Source organism: Procambarus clarkii, chromosome 32, assembly GCF_040958095.1.
Source record: "Procambarus clarkii isolate CNS0578487 chromosome 32, FALCON_Pclarkii_2.0, whole genome shotgun sequence".
Lineage (NCBI taxonomy): Eukaryota > Metazoa > Arthropoda > Malacostraca > Decapoda > Cambaridae > Procambarus > Procambarus clarkii.
This window is the reverse complement of record NC_091181.1, coordinates 30,375,701-30,397,837: the sequence shown is the minus strand read 5'-3', so window position 1 is coordinate 30,397,837 and position 22,137 is coordinate 30,375,701. Positions and strand designations below refer to the sequence as shown.

At 44.9% G+C, this 22,137-nt stretch overlaps 1 protein-coding gene across 1 annotated transcript; it reads right to left on the bottom strand.

The window, feature by feature from the left end:
• Nucleotides 1-2,974: 2,974 nt before the first annotated feature.
• VGAT (vesicular GABA transporter) lies at nucleotides 2,975-21,085 on the bottom strand. The gene is made up of 3 exons (XM_045744233.2): nucleotides 20,470-21,085; nucleotides 6,677-6,907; nucleotides 2,975-4,874 (listed from the first exon to the last, which is right to left on the bottom strand). The coding sequence occupies exons 1-3, from the start codon at nucleotides 20,803-20,805 to the stop codon at nucleotides 3,924-3,926; spliced, it is 1,518 nt and encodes a 505-aa protein (XP_045600189.1). The 5' UTR covers nucleotides 20,806-21,085; the 3' UTR covers nucleotides 2,975-3,923.
• Nucleotides 21,086-22,137: the final 1,052 nt, after the last annotated feature.

Sequence of the window (22,137 nt, the reverse complement as noted above, 5' to 3'; positions counted from 1 at the left end):
GTAGCTCTGAGCGTTTCAGCACTAGTAGTGGGCAAGGTAGACACACGAGCCACATGCACACTGACAACATCACATAGAATAACAAACTGCCGTTCTGAGTAACTTGATAGATTGTAATTTGATACTGAATATATAATTAGCGGCTGTAATTTCTAATACCACCCGCCGTTCCCTGAATGATACAAGACAGACAGATAGTCCGTGTTTAAAAAAAAAGTATAATCAACGCTTAACAATACACTCATAGACCATTTGGTAATTTTAGAAGGTTGAGCCGTCCACGTCATGTAAGCAACTTTACCAGTGTCACAGTTTCTGGACATACAAAAATAACAGGCAAAATTCCCGGGATGATATCGGCCTCTCTGCTGCCTATATTGATTTTCAGCATCCACCCTGATCCCCTTGTCTTCCTCCCCCCCCACCCTGATCCCCTTGTCTTCCTCCCCCCCTCCCTGATCCCCTTGTCTTCCCTTATCCCTTTGTCACCCCTCCCATTTGTGCTCCCCCCCCTGTGTTCTCCCTCTTTCCTCAAATGTCCATGCAGCCCCCCCTCTTTACCTAGCCTTGTCCTCTTGCCTTACCCCCCCATTTCCCCTCTCGTTTTCCGTCTCACATAATCTGTCTGTTCTCTCCTCTCCCAGTTCTCGTGCTACTCTCCATTCCTCCCTTCATCAATATTTTGCTCTTTTCCCTTCTACCTCACCCTCTTTCCTCCGATTTTTTTGTTTGTGTGTTTATTATGCATAAACTTCAAGATGTATTTAGCATTTTCCTTACTCCCTCGCCTACCTTTCCTCCCACCTCCCTCTCAGAGACAACCCCAAACTCGCTCCCCGTCTTCTCTTAGTGTCAATATACCCCCGAGATACCGGGTCCCCCGCTGGCGGCGCTGGGGGACGTGAAGGTAGAGACCCATACCGAAGGTGATCTCCTGTTCTAACAGCAAACACCCGCGGTCACCCTGCAAAGTATACATTACCCCCCCCCCCTTGTACGCGTTTTATTTGATCTAAATCTTGGTAACGGCATGAGACCGGATTTTTCGTATTATATTGGAACCAGGCCTCTATCTGGCGCTGTGATTGGACAGGTGACGTGAACGTCGCTGTATCTGACTCCGTGATTGGTCATTGAATTACATATCGATGATTCAACTTGTGTGATTGGTTAGTTGTGGGCGTTCATATTGTTGCGTCCATGATTGGTTACTACGTATACCTGCTGATACAAGTGTTTGGTTGTTTGAGCCTCTCGCGTAGGAAGATGACAAGGTGGAGGTGGCAGTGGAGAAAGAGGGTGGTGGTGAGGTGGTGGTGGTGAGATATTGGTGGAATGGTGGTGGGATGGTGGTGGGATGGTGGTGGGATGGTGGTGGGGTGGTGGTGGGGTGGTGGTGGGGTGGTGGTGAGGTGGTGGGGGTGGGGGTGGGGGGGGGGTGAGGAGGTGGAGAGGTGGTAGTGAGGCGGCGGCGGAAGTGGTGGTGGTGGAGAGGATAGTACTTACCTAAGTGGCTACTAGGGAGTGAGGTGGAGCTCTTAATGTCCCGCCTACCAGCCGTATTTTACCTGTTGCATTACAATTTAACTATTCTAACGTTCGAATGCCTTGTCGAATCTAGCCTTAAAGTTGTGGAGGGAGGTGGCTTCCACAACTTATTCTTTCAGTGCGTTCCAGTTAACTACCCGTACAGAGTAAGAGTATTTCCGTTTCCAACTTCCACCCGTGTCCTTTTTGTCCTGCTTTCTCTCAATCTGAAGTGGCTATCCTTCTCCACTGTATCTATTCCCCCTCAGCATCTTGTATGTTGTGATCATATCCTCTCTGTTCCTTCTATCCTCTAGTGTTACGAGCTTTAGATCCATCAGCCTATTCTCGTAGCTTAACCTTCTTAGTTCTGGTGGTGTTGAAAGCGGAAGAGAAGGAGATAGATAAGGACAGAAGGGAGGATATAAAAAAGAGGAGTCGAGGGGAAGGAGCGGTGGAAGAGGAAGGGGGAAAGTGGAAGAAAATAATGGGAAGAGGAAAGGTGGAAGAGGTGGAGGGGGTTGTGACGTCACGCGGCATCATCTAACCACCGTCTTAAAGCTGGTGGATGAGGGCAAGAATCTTGCCGGCCGCCGCCATTCATTCAACATTTAACAAAGGATGTGGTATACAAGCGAATCACTTTGGAGCATCAACATTTCTGTGTCTATATTAAGCATTTTTACACATCACGCATCAAGAATTGTATCTGAAGCACTTCACAGGGTCATTATCGAATTGAACGATTTCGTCAGTATCTAGTATTTCAAATAATGGGCCATTACTTTGACGAAAACATTTTGTGTGACTGGCATATACAGAATATGCACGGTGATCAAATAGACAAATGGGAGAGAGAGAGGAGAGAGGGAGGGAGAGAGAGAGAGGAGAGGAGAGGAGAGAGAGAGAGGAGAGGAGAGAGAGAGAGGAGAGGAGAGAGAAGAGAGAGAGAGAAGAGAGAGAGAGAGAGAGAGAGAGAGAGAGAGAGAGAGAGAGAGAGAGAGAGAGAGAGAGAGAGAGAGAGAGAGAGAGAGAGAGAGAGAGAGAGAGAGAAATGGTCTAAGAGTGTACCATCTCTCGCTAGCTACAAATATTTCTTTTCCAGATATGTATATTATGACAATGGCATAATGCTATATTAACTGTTATGGGAATTATCTGCAATGTCATCTAATCAATACTTCAAAGGAGTAAGACTGTGGCAAGCCAGAAGCAACATGCACACCTCAACACTCCTTACATTCATACACACTGGAAACATCACGTTGAAAAATGGAAGACATTGTTACCATGCTTATCACGGCATCTGGGACCTGTGACTCTAGAAGTGAAGTGCAGAGAGCGTTGTTGGTTGTGGCGGCGGAGGCTGCGGTCGCGTTTTTCTTGGTGGTAGCTGCAGTTGTGGTGGTGGTGGTGGTGGTGGTAGCTGCAGTTGTGGTGGTGGTGGTGGTGGTAGCTACAGTTGTGGTGGTGGTGGTGGTAGCAGGCGTGGATGGGAGACGGTTGATGGTTCTCTTGGCGTGACACACGCAGGAACAGCGAGTCGGAGCACAGAGAGGCCACTAACATTCACCGTGCTTTCTCACCACGCTCACGGACTAGTTGACTTTCGCATCTAAGAAATTGGTGGATTAAAAAAAAAAAGTTGGCAGGTGGAGCGTGACTCGAGCTTCAAAGGACCTTCACGAGGTCCTCCACACACCACAAGCTAGCCACATCCTTCGCCGCCCACACACCAACTTGCTCAGCAAAACAACACAAGCCCTGATTTGTTGTTTTTGTCACAGTTATTAACAAGGCTTGTTTACCTGGCGCACTTGTGTCCTACAACTGCACTTTTTTTTTTAAGCAGCATGGCTCTAAAACTTTTTTATCCTCGACAGTGCAGTGTCCTAAACTTATATCTCTGACACACACGTGTCCTACTCTAATGTTACTGGAAGACTTGGTTACCGTTCAGGCAGACTCTGAGAACATGGGAACGAATCCCTGGAAGACACGATGAACCTGACGACGAGGGTCAGGTGATGATGACTGCAGGCGCTGGTCCCTGGGCAATCCTGGGTCAGACTACTCTGCACGTGTGTCGCTGACACGGGGGCTGGCGTTCTTGCTGGCGTGCATCCTACACGTGGCGAACTGACACGCAGCAGTCTTGACTTGCTGGCTAAAGCCGCCTTGGCACAGCTGTTGCTCTGCCCTGTTTCCTAGTTGATTATTTCTTCATAAAAAGATTACTCATTAATTCTATTTCCAATATTTTTTGAAGCGTGATGCAGTTATAAACACTTATAAAGAGATTTACAGCGTGTAATAGCCGCACTTTCCCGTGCAAGATTCCACTGAATTTCTTGTATAACTGGAGGTATTTCGAAACCAGTTCTTGATCCTGAGCACTAGAAGGGCAGACCAATCTGGAAGGCCTCGACCAGGGCGTAGAAGGAGGTGGTGATCCCAATTATACCGAAGAGAAAGCCTAAGAAGATTACAAAGTAGTCGTAGGCGATGTCCCCCCACTCCAGTTTGCCAGCCTTGATTTTAAGATGAAAATAGCATGGCCAAATGAAGGACAACATAGTTCCTGTAAAGGAACCTATCAAGCCCATCAGGATAGCAAAGTGTGGAATGAAAATAGCCATCAGAATGGTGAAGACCACCACCAGGACTCTAACAGCCAAGGCCCACACCTTGAGCTCCCCGTCGAGCGCCCAAACGGAGGGGAATGTTGTCTTGGGCCGTCCACGGAAGAAGGTGACCTCGATGATCTCGACTGCGGCGTAGTATGGTAGGGGGTAGGACAACATGGCCTTCACCACCAGGATAAGGTTGACAAATCCTTTGAAAGTTGGGTTCGGGAGGTTGTTGGTGATGACCTCCTCGGTGTCCTCGGCCCAGGTCAGGAATCCCACGTAACCGAACAGCGCTTTGAAGAGTGCCGCAGCGAGATGACTCCAGTTCAGCATGCATGTGAACTTCGACCTGTCGACCAGGTTGTACTCTAACGTGGGCAGGAAGATGTGCGACGTGTAGCTGAAGACGATGATTCCCAAGGCGATGGGAAACTCGAGGAGATCTATGCGGAACATGACTTTTGACCAGGCCCAGGTGGAGGCGTTGCCGATACAGTAGGCGAAGATGATAATGTTGATGGCCAAGTGGGCGACCATGCACCAGAAGGAGAGCGTGGACACGTGATGAAGGTTCTTGAGGAAGCCGCAGGGCAAGAGCAAGATGCCGCAGATCATCATCCAGGAGCGGGCGTCGATGGGCCCGTCAGGAAAGCTGCCGATCATCAGGTCGCCGCACAACACCACGTACAGGATGCACGTCATCAACAACTCAATCAGCTGAGGGAGCACAACACAGGTTAGTCGCATAGGTCAATATTTGGCAAGTAAGAAATTATCAAAGAAGGCACCAAGCCGGGAAGGAAAAATATTTGGCAAGCGTTTATTTATTTATTATTATTAATACTGTATATTATTATTAATATATTATTATTATTATTATTATTATTATTATTATTATTATTATTATTATCACTTATTATTTTCCTCGGTATTAATGTTATCATTACCACATTTATTATTTTAGCAGTCTATCAGTCACGGGTAATAAATGAACCACTTTTACTCTCAAATTTTGTTGAGACGCATTTCAAGTTGCTTGTATTCGCCAGGTGCACAGATCCCGACTAAGATATTAACACGAAACATAAGTTTAGAGGGTCCCCGGTAGTACAGTTGGGTTCCTTCTCAACGCACAAATCGAGAATTCCCGGACAGAAATGGTTTGGCACATTTCCTTTCACCTAATGTCTCTGTTCACCTAGCAGCAAGTAGGTACTCGGGAGTCAGTCAGTTTGTGGGGTTGCATCCTGGGCGGGGGGGGGGACCTCGATAAACATCCTAACGTGTATGAACACACTCTGGCTTCCTGTCCCTTGACAGGTGAATTATGACATAATAATAATGCGCTCAATACTCACTCCCGTTAGTGACACTCATGTTAGTTAACACTAACTCCCGTTAGTAGCGCAAACACGTTAATAAAACTTCAGATTTCTTCTCGTGATTTTAATACGTGGAATTTTTTAGCTAATTTACAAAATAATCATCGCGTTATATCTGTTCCATATTGTAAATAAAATATTATATTTAAACTTTTGTTTGTCCGTATTTTATGTGTATTCCTCATGTCAAAAAAATCTAGACAAATCAGATTGTTAAACTTATCTAAAGTTTACCAAATCAAACCTAACTTTGCCTAGCCAAATCTTACCAAACCAAGCCTAAACACAACTTATAAAATCTAACTTAACGGAACCTAACCAAAACTTTTCATACTTAACGTAACAAAATTTTTACAAAATCTTTTACAAAATTAAATTTAACATAACTGTCTACTCAAATCTTTTGCAATAAAAGTCACAAAATTGTTAGAAACCTAGCATAATTTTGCCTCCCCTCCCCCCCCCATCCCCCGCAAACCTGGAAACTATACTACAACCAAACCTAACCTATCTAAATGTTATCAAACCTCAACCAAATTTGAGTAAAGCTAACCTAATCTACTCAAATATCGTCAAGCCTAACGTTAACCAAAGCTTACCAAACCTAATATCCAGGGGGGTAGAAATAGCCTAAACTACTCTATCCCTTTGAGATGTATTTCTTTCTTATCTCAATAAACATACTTGAACTTGAACTTGAACCTAATATTTCAAAGTCTAGTATATAGTTAGTAGATACCACAAAGGTCTATAGGGATTCTTAAAGCAACCATATGCAGTCTGTTGAAAGTATCCATGTCAATAATTTTTGTAACAGGTTTTATGCAATTAGAGAGGATTTATGAGGGTTGAATCGAATGAAAAAGTTGTGTCATTCACCTCGACCAATCAGTAACGAGTACCGGTGCAAAAGAATCACATGGTAAGATGTGATTATCAGCAATATAATAAATCACATTGATGTTTTTAAGTCGGCCACCAATGTATTAACAAAAATGGTTAATAACTGAAGTGGGCAGAGTAGTTTTTACTAACAGGTAAACCACTAACCGAAATTCCAACAATAAAAACGGCAATTGAAACACATAACCTGGAAAATCAACACTATGAACGGGAACTTCAAACATTTGACCTCACCTGAGCAGAGTTGACAATCTTGCCCCCCCACTTCTGCCCAAACACCTCCCTGGCGATGCCCTTGTAGGAAGACCTCACGCGGATCCACTGTCCTTCCTCATTGAGCTCGTAAAGGCAGTCGACCAGGATCTTGCCCGTGTAGCAGCAGATGTAGGCTATTCCCACCATGGCGACGATAGCCCAGTAGCCCCCGTGGAGTACCGCGTAGGGCAGCGACACGATGAACATCCCCTGTGGGTGGGAGGGAAGGTTATGGAATCTTTACCCTGGGTGTATGTTCTAGCATTTATAGATTATGGAAATAAAAATATATCAAACACGTACTTCCCTGGATCAGACACTGAACTGATGGAATTTACTTAACCTGATCTTATTAAGAATGACAGTGTACAGTAGAGACCTTTGTCAGGGTGAACCACAACTGTGTACAGTAGAGTCGTTCACTTACCAAATACGATTAACGGTTCCCTGTAATCCATAGCCCTCAGCTCAGGAATCAAACACATATGCAACAAATCCTGCATCAATTTAGTGGCAAACACTTTAATTTTGATCAAACTTCTGTATGTGCTTAATGATTCCGCCATTGTTGGGGGGAGGAAGCCTATTAGGCTCATCGGTGTAGTTTTACTCAACGATTGACTATTCCACAGGATGTAACGCACAATAGTTTAACTCCTGGGTTCCTATTCACTTATGTATGTATATACACATTCCCAAACGTCTCACCCTTCCCGGGAATCGAACACGGGATCAATCGGTTGTGCGATTGCCGTATCAATTCATCAAGCTGTTCTCATCTAGGTGTACTTGCTTAGTCAAACATCAAGATGGACAAGGACACATGGAAGTTGAACACCCAATTCTATACGAGCAACGAGGAAGCTAAGCTAATTAAGACAGTTGCCAAAGAATTAGCAACCTACTACATCTTGCGACTGGTGAGTTGAGAGGCAAGCCCAATGGCTGATGTCTTGCCCCCTGCAAACACTGCTAGGTGAGCACACACATACACAAATCACACCTACATACCCTCCCACCCTTTAGACCATAATACAGTACCCGTCGTCTAAGCCCCCATCCCTCCCGCCATCTTGTCCCCTTGTTTCCCAGGCTCCAGTACCCCCGATGGACATATATTTACAGGTGTATGGATCACCGTCGGCTCCTGAATCTGGATACTTGGCAACCCTGCCATGCTCAGAGTATAAGAAGGCGTCGAGGTGGACATGTACCTCAGACGCTCCGGCCGCCGCTGCTGTGCTAGAGGCGGGGAGGGGATGGAGGGCGCGATCAATACGGTCTCATGGTGGGCGCCATCTTGGAGGTCCACTCTGATGCTATAAAGGGGGAAGGCAAACGTGAGAGGGGGGGGGGAGATGAGTGATCCTGTGGGGTTGTGACATGTAGGTTATTGGGGTCGATAATGGCATGCGTTAGCTCCTCTTGATCGACTGAATGTACAAGTGTACCGTTGTACATCTCCCTGTACTTCATACCACTCGTCCCACTCCACCTGTACCACCTCACCTGCTGTGACACCATAACTTCTCCCGTACCCTTACACCACCTCCGGTACCACAACACCGCACCTCTTGTGTACCATCACGTCTCTGTACCACCATAGCACAACCCCCCCCCCTCTCTCCATCTCTGTACCTGGGAGCAAGACAAATGATGTAAGATTAATTAGAGAAGCTTTGAGGTACCACTGAAGAGCATTCGACGAGCAGCCGTCTACCACAAAGACATTGTGCAGTCACTCCACATGTAATTTCCACCCGCTGGTTTCAGCCAGTCCTGCCAAACTCCTTGACAAGTGAGGTGGCGGGAGGTGACAGGTACTTTCCGAAATGTTTTATCTAAATGTACTTGTAGAGGCGAGGGCTAGCTCTAAAGCTCCAGTCCTGTCATTTCCGACTGTCTCCTGTCATGACCCCACCTTTCATGGTCACAGCCATGTCCCACCTTCCATGGTCACAGCCATGTCCCACCTTTCATGGTCACAGCCATGTCTCACCTTAATAAATGCCAAACTAAGCCATGAGGACGTTTTCCTTAAATCGCTGATGGAATAATGATGGCAACCAATGGCAAGAGTCGGTCGACATAATGAGTATAGATGCTCTATCGAGATCCGGCGAGCCTGATTTGAAATCATCTGTTTTGGGCTGGTGAGGTTCGGCCGTTCTTTTGGATTGGGTCTGAAGAAAATAAAAAGTTTTGACGCTGGGAGCGGAATCGGGTGCCAGGCAGTCAAATCTTGCTGCATCTGTAGATCCATCTGCAAAAATATTGGCACCAGGGAACTGGACCAACTTACTATCCAGCAAGCCATCTGGATGTTTACGGAGGAGACTACTAGCTCAGGAGATGGAGCCATAGTTCATAGTGAACTTTAGTGAGGCGCTGGATGATGAGAAGCGGCGACATTTTCTCAGTGGAAAAGAATATGGAATGTTATTCCCAAGAGGTGCCCGCCAACTACAACTACTTGGACTGGACGGTAGAGGGATGGTCTCGCTTCATGCAGGTCTGCGTTCAATCCCCCAACGTCCAAATGCTTGGGCATCATTCCTTCCCCCCCCCCCCCCCGTCTCATCCCAAATCCTTATCCTGACCCTAGTGCTATATAGTTGTAATGGCTTGGGGCTTTCCCCTGATAGTTCTGTCATTCCCTCCCAAGAGCTGACTTGCGTAGTGGGTACTGCTTTAAATCTTCGGTGGACCAGTGTCGGTGTAGTGGTGAAGCGGCGACATGAAGCAATCGAAGTTAAAGTTCTCAAAAGGAAGAGTATGAAGGAGTCGCCAGGAAATGTTTTTGTATAAATGGGCGACGCCAGGAATCTACGGTGATCACACTGATGTTTTCAACTACTAGCAACTGTGTCTGGTCGAGTACCATACGGGGAGGAATGTCAGACGGGGGAGGGGGGAAGGAGGGGAGAACAGCAGATAGATCTATACCTTTGTCTGGTTTTTTGCTTGGATATGTAGCCACATCCTGTTGTTTAGGACAGACATGGTCTCGTAATTTTCTCCACTTTGTAACTGGTGGAACGGTGACATGGTGTGTGTGCAAGCCATACATATTATCCACAATTTCTAATTAAATAGAGAACTATAGTGTATTTGAGGTTTAAAAAGGACCCGGCGGTGTAAGCTTGAGGAACTCACAGCACCCGTCACCACAGTATGTTTCATTAACTAGCCTTACATTATTCCGTTAAATGTGGTAAAGACCTACACGCAAAGTTACCGCCAATATAACTGACTCATCCTGACGTGTGGCGAGGGAAAGACGCTTCATGGTAGCCACAACTCTCATTTTCACCGTAACTGCCATCACCTGAATCATCACCATCAGCGTTATCATCGTTGGGTTCATCTTCACTATTTTGGACGGAGAAGAACCAATTGTGATAGCCATAAGGGGAGGGAGAGAGAGTGAGAGAGAGAGAGAGAGAGAGAGAGAGAGAGAGAGAGAGAGAGAGAGAGAGAGAGAGAGAGAGAGAGAGAGAGAGAGAGAGGGAGAGAGAGACAGAGGGAGAGAGAGAGAGAGAGAGAGAGAGACAGAGGGAGAGAGACAGAGGGAGAGAGACAGAGGGAGAGAGGCAGAGGGAGAGAGAGACAGAGAGAGAGACAGAGAGAGAGAGACAGACACAGACTTGAGACAGACATCGCCAGGGGGGGGGGGGGCTTGATGCCCACCCGCAGATAAGGGAAACATATCAAGTTGTCGACTGTCTGCTATATTTAGCACTTTACTCTCCCTAGCAGCGCTTGTTTTAGCTTCAGTTTTATTAGATACTCTGTCGTGTGGACGCTAAAGTTAGCGCTGGTTCTCCACGAATGTATTTGTGTATATATATATATATATATATATATATATATATATATATATATATATATATATATATATATATATATATATCAATCTTCACTTTCCCTATTGACAGGGAACACTATCTTCATGCTTATTGAATTTCATCTTCATCATCTTCCTTCCAGCATTATTAATTAATTAATTTCATGTTCACTGCCAGACAGTGTTGTATGCTGTAGTCACCATCCTCATTTTCATTACTCTTAAATTCTCAAGTCACCATTGTTTGCTCTTGACGCCAATCTCTTCGCCCTTTCCATTTTCACCATCCCAAAACACTGGCTTCACCATCAAAACTACCGCCGCTATATTCATTACTAGCATAATTGTTCACACTCACCATCAATGTCACTGTTTACTACACCGGTACTATTCACTTTATTCATGTTCACTATTATTACAATCATCTTCACTATCATCAGAAACTCATTTGTGTAAAGTCGTTGTTCTCTAACACACTATAAGGTTCAACCTGATCTTTCACTATCGTCACCTTTTTTTCATCTTCATAGTTTTCAAGTCACTTTCTTTTCTGACATTATCACATTCACGGTGTTAAATGTCAATGAATCTTTGTCTTCGGGACAGTGAGCGTCACTATCACTACAGCTACACTACCGCTTACATCCTCATCTTCACCGAGTCATCATGTTCCCACGCATCACTGTTTTCACTATCATTTTAAGCCTATCCATAATCGATTTCTTTTTTCTCATCTTGAAAAAATGACGTTCTACACATTTATCTTAATTTATATGGCAGCTTATTAACTTTATTACCATAATCCGTGAATTATTATCTTCTACCATCCCTACCAACATTCCTGTCATCCCTACCACCATCCCTAATACCATCCCCACTACCATCCTTATCCCTATCATTTCAACCACCTAACACCATCATTACTACCACCATCTCTACTCCCATCACTACCATCACATACTCAACCACCGTCACTACCGATAACGCTACCACCACCGCCACCTACCACCAATTGTTCAACCACCATCCCAACCATCACCACTACTTGTTCAACCACCTTCACTACCGATACCACCACCACCACTGTTACCACTACCAAAGGATACCTGATTGCCTTCAGACGTCAGACTGCAACCAGCAGTATCTAAGAGCCTAGTTAACCGAACTGCCAACCAGGTGACCTAGTCAACCACTGGGCCGCAGGGACGTTTACCTTCAGCAACCATCTCAAGGTGGTTAACGTCTTCGTCAACCACCTCAAGGTGGTTGACGAAGCTAAACCACCAACATGAACATGTTGGATACAAATAGAATGCATGTTAAGTAAGAATTCCATAGGTTCATACTGCTTGAATTTTGACTTTATTTACACCATTGTACTTGGATTTAGAAGTATTTGAACAATTTGTGAGACCGAACACTTACATTACAAAATACATGAAATGAAAAGACATTTGCTACTACTACTATTACTACTACCCCTCACCCCCAAAATCAATCGTGCCTAATCAATCATCATGGTTGCAAAAGGAGGTTGCAGAGGTGTTTTGTCACCCTCGCTAACTGCTGTTTTTCAATAAAACACCTGAAACAGGTAATCTCCCAGAATTCTGAAAAGAAGGCAAATGTAGTCCCAGAATTCAGGAAAGGGGGCCAGCCAGGAGGTACTAAATTATAGACCAGTGTCACTGACATGAATTCCGTACTGCTGGAGAGAGTAATCAGGTTAAGAATAGTGGAGCACCTGGAGGGGATAAATTGTTTAACAGAACAGCATGGGTTTAGGAGGGAAAAGTCGTGCTTGACATATCTGATCGAGTTCTATGACAAGGTTACTAAATTAATACAGGAAAATGAAGGTTGGGAACACATTGCATTTTCCTAAACAATCAAAATCCATTTGATACTGTTCCTCACGAAAGACTGCCGTACAAGATGAAGATGCAAGCTGGGAATATTGGGAAGAGTCTGAACTGGGTAACGGGGTAAGAGAAAGCAAAGGGTCACAGTCAAAGGTGAGGTCTCCAGCTGGAGGAATGTAACAACTGGAGTCCCCCAAGGATCGGTTCTAGGACCACAACTCTTCCTAATTTATGTCAATGATCTACCCGAGGGAGTGCGCAATGGCATTGTTTGCAGACGATGCAAAGCTAACGAGGAATGTAAAAACAGAAGGAATGCAGAATGTTACAGAAGTACCTTGACAAACTTCAGAAGTGGGTAAACAAATAGTTGCTGGAGTTCAATTTCAATAAGTGTAAGGTAATGAGGATGGAGGAAGGAAGAAGACCACAAGGTTTCTACATTATACACGGAAAGCAACTACAGGACTGAGAGAGATATTTGAAGTGGATAGAATTCCATCACTAACACAAGAGGCACACATAGGTAGGGTGACATCGGCAGCATATGGGGCGCTGGAGAACATTAGAATGACGTTTAGAGCTCTAAATTAGGACTCTTAAGGACTTCCACTATAATGCTTGGACGCTAAGGAAAGGGCAAACAAGTATGGAAAACGTAGAGAACTAGGAACAAAGAAAATAAAGGCATTAACGAGAGTCAGAAATTAATACCCCCAAGTAAGACTAGAAGCCGAGAGGCACATTGAAAACCACATTGTTGTATATAATATGGACCAACCAAAGCTACGAGGAGAAAACTATATCCATGTACTCAGAGGGGACAAAGAGGAACGCTCCGAAAATGGTATGATATGTCAAGAACTCAACAGAACCTTATAGGGTTTTACAATAGAACCAGCATGGAGACCAACGCTGCGAGATGAAAGACCATACGAAACCATGGATGATATTAGAGTCACTGTAGAGGTGGTAAGAAAACACCTGGAGGAACAAGATGGTACAAAATCAATGGGGGCCAGAGCAAATCTCACCATGGCTGCTGAAGGAGGCTGCAGAAGTACTTTATCACCAGTTATCTAAAATCTTTAATAAAACGCATGAGGAAGGGAATATCTCAGAAGCCTGGAAAAAGGGCAAACGTAGTCATAGTATTAAAAAAAAGGGATAGAAAGGTCCCAAGTTACTGACCCGTGTCATTGACAAGTATTCCTTGTAAAGGGCTGGAGAAACTAATCAAGTAGTGGCTGAGAAAGTTTACTGTTTTATTACAGGGTTACCAAGACATGTAAGAGAAGGCCGGGTTGACTATATTTTGCTAGTGTCAAAATTCATTTAACGCTGTTCTTCATGAAAGACTTATACAGGCTGGGATAACTGGGACAACACTGGACTGGGTAAGGGAGTACCTGGAGGACTGGAATCAAAGAGTCACAGTCAGACAGGAGGTTTCAAGCAGGAGGAATGTATTAAGTGGGGTCCCATAAGGCTCGGTCGTGGGACCGCTGTTCCTAATTTATGTGAATGACCTACCCAAGAGTGAGAACTCATGCATATCAATGTTTGCAGCTGATGCAAAATTGATGAGGAATGTAAAAACAGGAGGAGGACTGCAAGAGGTTCCAGGAGGACCTTGACAAACTCCAAGAGTGGTCAAAGAAATGGTTGCCGGAATTCAATACCAACACGTGTAAGGTAAAGCAGAAAGGAAAGAGGGCATCAAGAGGCACCTACAACATAAGGGGCAGGCAACAACAAGAATCGGGGAGAGGGAGAGAGGGAGAGAGGGGGAGAGAGGGAGAGAGGGAGAGAGAGAGAGAGAGAGAGAGAGAGAGAGAGAGAGAGAGAGAGAGAGAGAGAGAGAGAGAGAGAGAGAGAGAGAGAGAGAGAGAGAGTGTGTGTGTGTGTGTGTGTGTGTGTGTGTGTGTGTGTGTGTGTGTGTGTGTGTGTGTTTAATTCCAACACTAACACCGGAGGCGCGCACAAACAGTATAGCATTTGCAGCATATGGGACGCTGGCATATATAAGAACATCGTTTAGTAACCTTAATGAGGACTCCTTCAAGGCTACCTACACAACATTTGTTAGACCAGTACTGGACTATGCAGCACCGGCACGGAATCCGCATCTTGTCAAGCATAAAGCCTAAATTGAAAAAGTACAAAGGTTTGCAACAAGATTGGTGCCAGAGCTAAGAGGGCTAAGCTAGGAGGATAGGCTAAAAAAAAAATCCTAGAAAACTAGAGAATAGAAGGAACAGAAGGGAAGGGAATTATCAGGGGAAAGTGCCAAGTCATTACGTCCGGATGAGAATTTGGGATGGGACGGGGAAAAGGAATAGTGTCCAACCACTTGGACGGTCGGGGACTAAACGCCGACTTGCATGAAGCAAGACCGTCGTACTACCGTCCAGCCCAAGTGCTTGGAACAGAGTATATGATCACAATATACAAGATTCTCAGAGGAATAGACAAGGTGGCAACCTCTCTCTCCGAATTGAGAGAAAGTAGGACAAGAGAACACAGCTGGAAGATGAAAGCTCAAATGAGCCGAAAGAATATAAGGAAATACTTGTACCGTGTACGGATAGTTAATAACTGGAATGCATTGAAAGAAGTTGTGGAAACCACCTCCATCCACAACTTTTAGGCCAGATTCGATAACAAAATTAATAGTGAAAATAATTAGATTGTAAGGCAACAGGTACAACAAGGCAAATAGACGGGGCATATAGACCTAGACCTCACTTACCCGTAGACACTGGTAGGTAAGTACTGTTAACAAGTACCACCACCACCACCACAAGGAGGAAACTCGCCAAGAAATATACCAGCCAAAGAAGAGCGGACGCTGATCCTCCGGCCATATTGGTTTAAGTTTTTGCACCAAGACTGGGCAAGTGCTTGGAAAAATTTAATTATACGAGCGAAGTGGTTCGTGAAAACGAGCGAGCAAGTAAGCATGTACACACACACACACACACACACACACACACACACACACACACACACACACACACACACACACACACACACACACACACACACGGTTGAGGGGTGACGGTTGAGTTGGCAGGACCAAAGAGCCAGAGCTCAACCCCCGCAAGCACAATTAGGTAAGTAAATTAGGAAAGTACACACACACCCACACACACACACACATATTCGAGAAAGATACTGCCGAGGGTGACAGCAGAGGTAAAGAAAACTAAACACAGAATAAAACTACACCAGTTGGACCAGATAACGTATCACCGTGGATACTAAAAGAGGCAGCATAGGCCCTCAGGCGTACCTCTAGCTAGGATCTTTAAGGATCTTCCAGTTGCTGGAAGAAAGCAATTGTGGTACCAATTTTCAAGATAGATAAGAGGCACTTAACTACAGACCGGTATCACTGACAAGCATTCCTGCAAACTACCTGAAATAACAAACAGGTTAAGACTAGTATTATGTAAACAAACACCAACATGGGTTCGGGGAAGGGAAATCATTCACAACAAACCTGCTGGAGTTCTATGATAAAGTATCAACAATAAAGCAGGGCAGGAAAGGATGGGCAGATTGTATATTTCTGGGCAGCAAAAACAGCCTTTGATACGGTACCTTACAAGACATTACTATACAAACCTGAGAGGCAGGCGGGAGTAAGCGGAAAAGCCCTAATATGGGTAAGGAATTACCTGACAGGCAGGAGCCAGAGAGTAACATTAAAGGGCGAGAAGTCGGACTGGCGAACAGTAACAAGTAGAGTACCTCAAAGATCGGTCCTTGGACAAATTCTATTTCTAATATACGCAAATGACTTGTCTACAGGAGTTGAGTCTTATGTGTCTAGGTTTGCAGACGCGAAATTTCAATTAACGAGAAGTTGTGAGAGATGAGGATTGTAGGATTCTCCAAGATGACAAACAATTTGCAGAGGTGGTCGGAGAAATGGCTACTGGAGGTCAACACGAGCAAGTGTGAAGTGATGGAAGTGGAAACAGAAGACAGGAGACCAAAGGGACATTACGCTACATGAAGAAAAATCTACCTACCTGTAACGACTCGAGAAAGAGACTGGGAGTGCACGTAACACCAAACCAAACTCCAGAAGTACATGTAAGTACGATAACGTCTGCAGCATACTCTCCGCTAACAAAAGTTAGAACATCATTCAGGAACCTAAATAAGGATGCATTAAGAACGCTTTACACCGCCTATGTGAGACAAGTCTTAAAGTACACCTCTCCATCATGGAGCTTCTACCCGAAGAAACACTTAAGGAAACTGGAAAAGGCTCAGAAGTTTGGAACGAGGATCGTCCCAGAATTGTGAGGGATGGGATATGAAGAGCGACTGAAAGAATTGAAACTGACGACGCTAGGAAAAAAAGAGGAGAGATATGCTAGACATGTATAAAATACTTAAGGGAAATAGAAGAAATATCCACACTGAATGCCAATAGAACAAGGAAGAACGGGTAAAAGCCTCATGAAACTGGAAGGCAGAAGAATTAGGGGAGACATGATTACCACCTACAAAATTCTCATAGGAATTGACAGGGGTATATTGACAATAGATGACAAACTATTTAGCACAGGATACATTTAGATACAGGAACAAGGGGATCCAGGTAAAAACTTAGTACTCAAATTAGCCACACACGAAATGCTTAAGGAAGTGATGTGGAAGTGAATATATATAGTTTCACATGTAGATATGATAGCGCCCAATAGGCTCAGGAATCTGTACACTAGTTGATTGCTCCTGCCTCTCAACTGCCAAAGAACCGAAGTTCATCCCCCTCAAGCACAAATAGGCAAGTACAACTGGGCGAGGGTCAAAGTCATACCATCAGACTAATACCCGAGCTGACGGGTATGAGTTACGAGGAGAGTATAGGAACTAAACCTCACGTCGTGGAAGACAGAAGAGTTAGGGGAGACATGATCACCACGTACGAGATTCTCAGAGGAATTAATAGGGTAAACAATTACATTATTTAACAACGGTGTATCACGCAGAAGGGGACACAAGTGAAAACTGAGTACCCAAATGACCCATAGACACGTTAGAAAAAAACTTGTTCAGTGTCAGTAATATTGAAGTGAATAAATTTGATTGAATAAAATTAAAATCAATTTATTCCAAATAATCAATTGAATGTATTAGGAAGTGATGTGGAAGAGACCGACTCCATACACAGTTCCAAATTTAGATATGATAGAGCCCAATAAACTCACGAATCTGTACATCAGTTAATTGAGAGTTGAGAGGCGGGACAAAGAGCCAAAGCTTAACCCCCGCAAGCACAATTAGGCGAGTACACGCATACAAGCCCTCGCAGCCGAGGAGACAGAGCTCGGGGGCCGTAGCCTTAAAGGCCCGAGTTCGATTCCGGATCGAGGCAAAAACAAATGGGCAGTTTCTTTCACCAGATTCACCTGTTCACCTAGCTGTAAATCGGTACATGGGAGTTAGACAGTTGGTACGGGCTGCCTCCTGGAGATGTGTGTGTGTGTGTTAAGATAGAAATATGCTTCTGATAAGCCGGAAGAAAAATAGCTCATTAGAAAGTCGACGGTTAGAAAGGCAGGGTCCAAGAGCTAAGAGCTTGATCCTGTATTCAAACACACACACACACACAGAGAAAAGAGTGAAGTATGACAATAGTACCAGATCCCATTCTATTCATAATGTACTTGACAAAGGGGGATTGGTTTCTTCGTATCAATAGATCTAGTGATGCACTAGGCTTCGTCAACATGTAGAAACGTGAGAAATGAAGTCGATCGACCATATGAAGGCTCTGACCCACAGTTGGCTACAGTTTCGTCCTGTACCAAATCTGACTGTAAATTATCATTAAATAAACTATATTCCTTACGAGAAAACTAATAAAAGCACTTCAAGTAAATCAATTTCTAAAGTCAGGTCTTCGACGAGAAAGTAGTATACCAGTACTTAGCGTGCTGTTTCATTACGCACATTAGAACAATTTATAATGAACCCTAGTGAAAAAAAAGGAGGGGAGGGGATGGTGTGGTAAAGTAACAGGATGAGTATGCTTACACGAACACGCGATAAGCGACAGCCAAGAAAAAGGAAAAAAATCGATGAAGTAAAATAACCTGAAGTTAGATCTGTGGCTAAAAATAAATAACCCAGACAATATTTATTTGCAGACAAAGAGCTGTCTGAAAAATCGAAGTGAATAAAAATAACTATTGACTAACCTTACTCGAAGACTATAAATTGCCACCAGGAAAAATAAATATGAAAAACGGACATGAAAAGTGAGAAAATAATTCCAAGAGAAATTATGCTAATAATAAATTATACAAAAAGAATTAACAAAAGAAAGCAGCAAGTCAAATAAATTAAAAAAACTAATACGATTAGTAGCTAATATTATTAGGAGAGTCTTGGGGAGAAAATGTATTAAGAAGGTATAAGGAAAGCAAAGATGACCACCATCATCAGGAAGACATTCCACTCCCTCAAGGATATTATATCAGGCCAGATGTCACTAGGTGGTGAGGCCTATGGAGAAATATCTAGGTGGTGAGGCCTATGGAGAAATATCTAGGTGGTGAGGCCTATGGAGAAATATCTAGGTGGTGAGGCCTATGGAGAAATATCTAGGTGGTGAGGCCTATGGAGAAATATCTAGGTGGTGAGGCCTATGGAGAAATATCTAGGTGGTGAGGCCTATGGAGAAATATCTAGGTGGTGAGGCCTATGGAGAAATATCTAGGTGGTGAGGCCTATGGAGAAATATCTAGGTGGTGAGGCCTATGGAGAAATATCTAGGTGGTGAGGCCTATGGAGAAATATCTAGGTGGTGAGGCCTATGGAGAAATATCTAGGTGGTGAGGCCTATGGAGAAATATCTAGGTGGTGAGGCCTATGGAGAAATATCTAGGTGGTGAGGCCTATGGAGAAATATCTAGGTGGTGAGGCCTATGGAGAAATATCTAGGTGGTGAGGCCTATGGAGAAATATCTAGGTGGTGAGGCCTATGGAGAAATATCTAGGTGGTGAGGCCTATGGAGAAATATCTAGGTGGTGAGGCCTATGGAGAAATATCTAGGTGGTGAGGCCTATGGAGAAATATCTAGGTGGTGAGGCCTATGGAGAAATATCTAGGTGGTGAGGCCTATGGAGAAATATCTAGGTGGTGAGGCCTATGGAGAAATATCTAGGTGGTGAGGCCTATGGAGAAATATCTAGGTGGTGAGGCCTATGGAGAAATATCTAGGTGGTGAGGCCTATGGAGAAATATCTAGGTGGTGAGGCCTATGGAGAAATATCTAGGTGGTGAGGCCTATGGAGAAATATCTAGGTGGTGAGGCCTATGGAGAAATATCTAGGTGGTGAGGCCTATGGAGAAATATCTAGGTGGTGAGGCCTATGGAGAAATATCTAGGTGGTGAGGCCTATGGAGAAATAACTAGGTGGTGTAGCCTAGGGAGGAATAAGTAGGTGGTGAAGCCTGGGGAAGGTTTATTATAATTAGGTCGTGAGGCCAAGGGAGGAGTAAGTAGGGGGTGTAACTAGGGCTCACCACCTACTTACCATAAGTATGTGGTGAGCCTAGGGAGGAATAAGTAGGAGGTATGGCCTAGGGTTGAAATACGTAGGTGGCGAAGCCTTGGGAATAAGTAGGTGATGAGACCTACTGAAGAATAACTAGGTGGTGACGCCTAGGAAGGAATAACTAGATAGTGAGGCCTAGGGAGAAATAACTAGGTGGAGATCAAAGGAGGATTAACTAGCTGTTGAGGTGTAGGAAGGAATAACTAGGTGATGAAGCCTAGGAAAACCTCACTTAGCCTCAAGCCTCATTTTTCCATCATAGACGTCATCAGCCTAGGTGATGATATCTATGAAGGAGGAAAGAGAGCAAGAGCACCAGCGTTTTATTATTGGACATGAAAATAACTAGTGATGACCACAAAGAGGACGGCATGACCATAAAGACCAAGAATTGATATGACGGCCATTAATGTCGACTAAGGGAAGAAGATAACATTAAAGGTGTTAGGGAGGGGGGGGGGGGGGATCGTGGACAGTACCTGGATGGCGTTGGTGACGTTCCATCCCGCCTGCCACTCCGTGATCTGGTCGTTATCCGCGCACTCCACCCCAACCGTGGTGGACACGCTGCCCACAGAGCCTTCCCTCTGTAGGGGCGGCTGCCCTTCAGGAAGGACGCCCCCCTCCCCAGGGACGCCCTCTTCGTTACTCACGGCTGTCATCTCAACATCGCCACGGTTACGCCCGTGTTTGGCGAAGTTGAGGCGTTCGTCGGGGCCCCCGAGGCAAGATTCGGGTATGGTGCTCTTGGCCACATCCCACACCGCCGCGGCGCTCTCTACGAAGGCGGAGAGGGGTGGGAGGCGGAAGGGCATCTTGAGTGTGTAATGAAGCGGGGCGGAAACACACTTCTCACACGCTCATTTTGAGTGTGTCGTGGGGCGAGAAGGAAACACTTCTCACAAGCTCATCTTACTAACGTCGCAAGGGGCGCCATACGCCTCTGGTGGGAGAAGACGCTGTCGGTGGTGGTGGTTGTGGTAGGTGGCTATGGTGAGAGGTTGGGGTGGAGGCGGGGTGCGGCAGTGGCAGGCAGGGAACAGCAGCGGGGTCCGGCAGGACGGTGTGGCGCCAGCACCCGACTGCCGACCCTCGTCCCGCTCCACCACACCCGCGCACACGTCAATACGCCCGCACACGCGCCCGCCCTCACACCCCCCTGCCACCAGTTACCATCCCCTGCCACCAGTTGCCAGCCCCCTATCATCAGCAACAACCCACTACCACCAGCTACCACCGACTGCCACCAGTTGCCAGCCCCCTATCATCAGCAACAACCCACTGCCACCAGCTACCACTGCCTGCAACCAGATGCCATCGACTTCCACTAGCTACCATCGCCTGCCACCAACTACCATTGCTTGTCAACTGCTACCATTGTCTGTCACCAGTTTTCACCGCCTGCCACCAGCTACTATTTAAACTTGAGTTAAACAATAATTAGTTGATTATGCGGCGTCCGCAGCGTCCTTCTTAAAATCTTTCGTCCACCTCGGTGTTAGATACAAAGAAAATTTACAAAATACTAAATGTGTCTGCTATTGCGCCCCTCCCCCTACCCTAACGTATTAGGTTTGGGGGAGGTTAGTTTAGGCTCCCCCTAATCTAACCTAATCTGACAAAGTAATGTAACCTAATGTAATCAAAGCTATTCTAGCCTTGCTAATCACACGTAGCTTAGCAAACCTTACTCCTAGCCAAATGTAACCTAGCTTAATCAAGTGTAATAAACTATCCTATTCTAACCTTATTGAACCATTACTGCAATACCACATTACTAAATACTACGGTAATTTAGTATCTACCACACTACCAAAAGCTACTGTACTTCTGTTTTGTTAGGGACGTTACTGCGCAGGTCCCAAGCTGGCCTGGTATATTACTCGTGTCAGTATTTGGTGGTGGATGACTGTCTCGCGTGTTGGTTTCAATGAAGTTTTGTCCAATGTGTTTGACAATTTCTTCTGCGCTATCAAATTAAATTGTCGTCTGATTTAATTTATAACTTTGCGCTTTATTTCATAATGTTTGTGGTCTGTCGGCCACTTCTTTTCTTCTTCTGGAACCTGGAAGCCTATTGCTCAGGCACACACGGATTTAAGCTTGATGCGGTTTGTGTGTACCTCTTTTTCTTCTATTGTGCCCTT

Coding starts and splice junctions, on each gene's coding strand:
- VGAT (XM_045744233.2), bottom strand. CDS start 20,805: ATGCCCTTCCGCCTCCCACCCCTCTCCGCCTTCGTAGAGAGCGCCGCG. Junction 6,908..20,469: donor ACGTCACCAACGCCATCCAG/GTACTGTCCACG, acceptor TCCCACCCACAG/GGGATGTTCATCGTGTCGCT. Junction 4,875..6,676: donor AGATTGTCAACTCTGCTCAG/GTGAGGTCAAAT, acceptor GTGCTCCCTCAG/CTGATTGAGTTGTTGATGAC.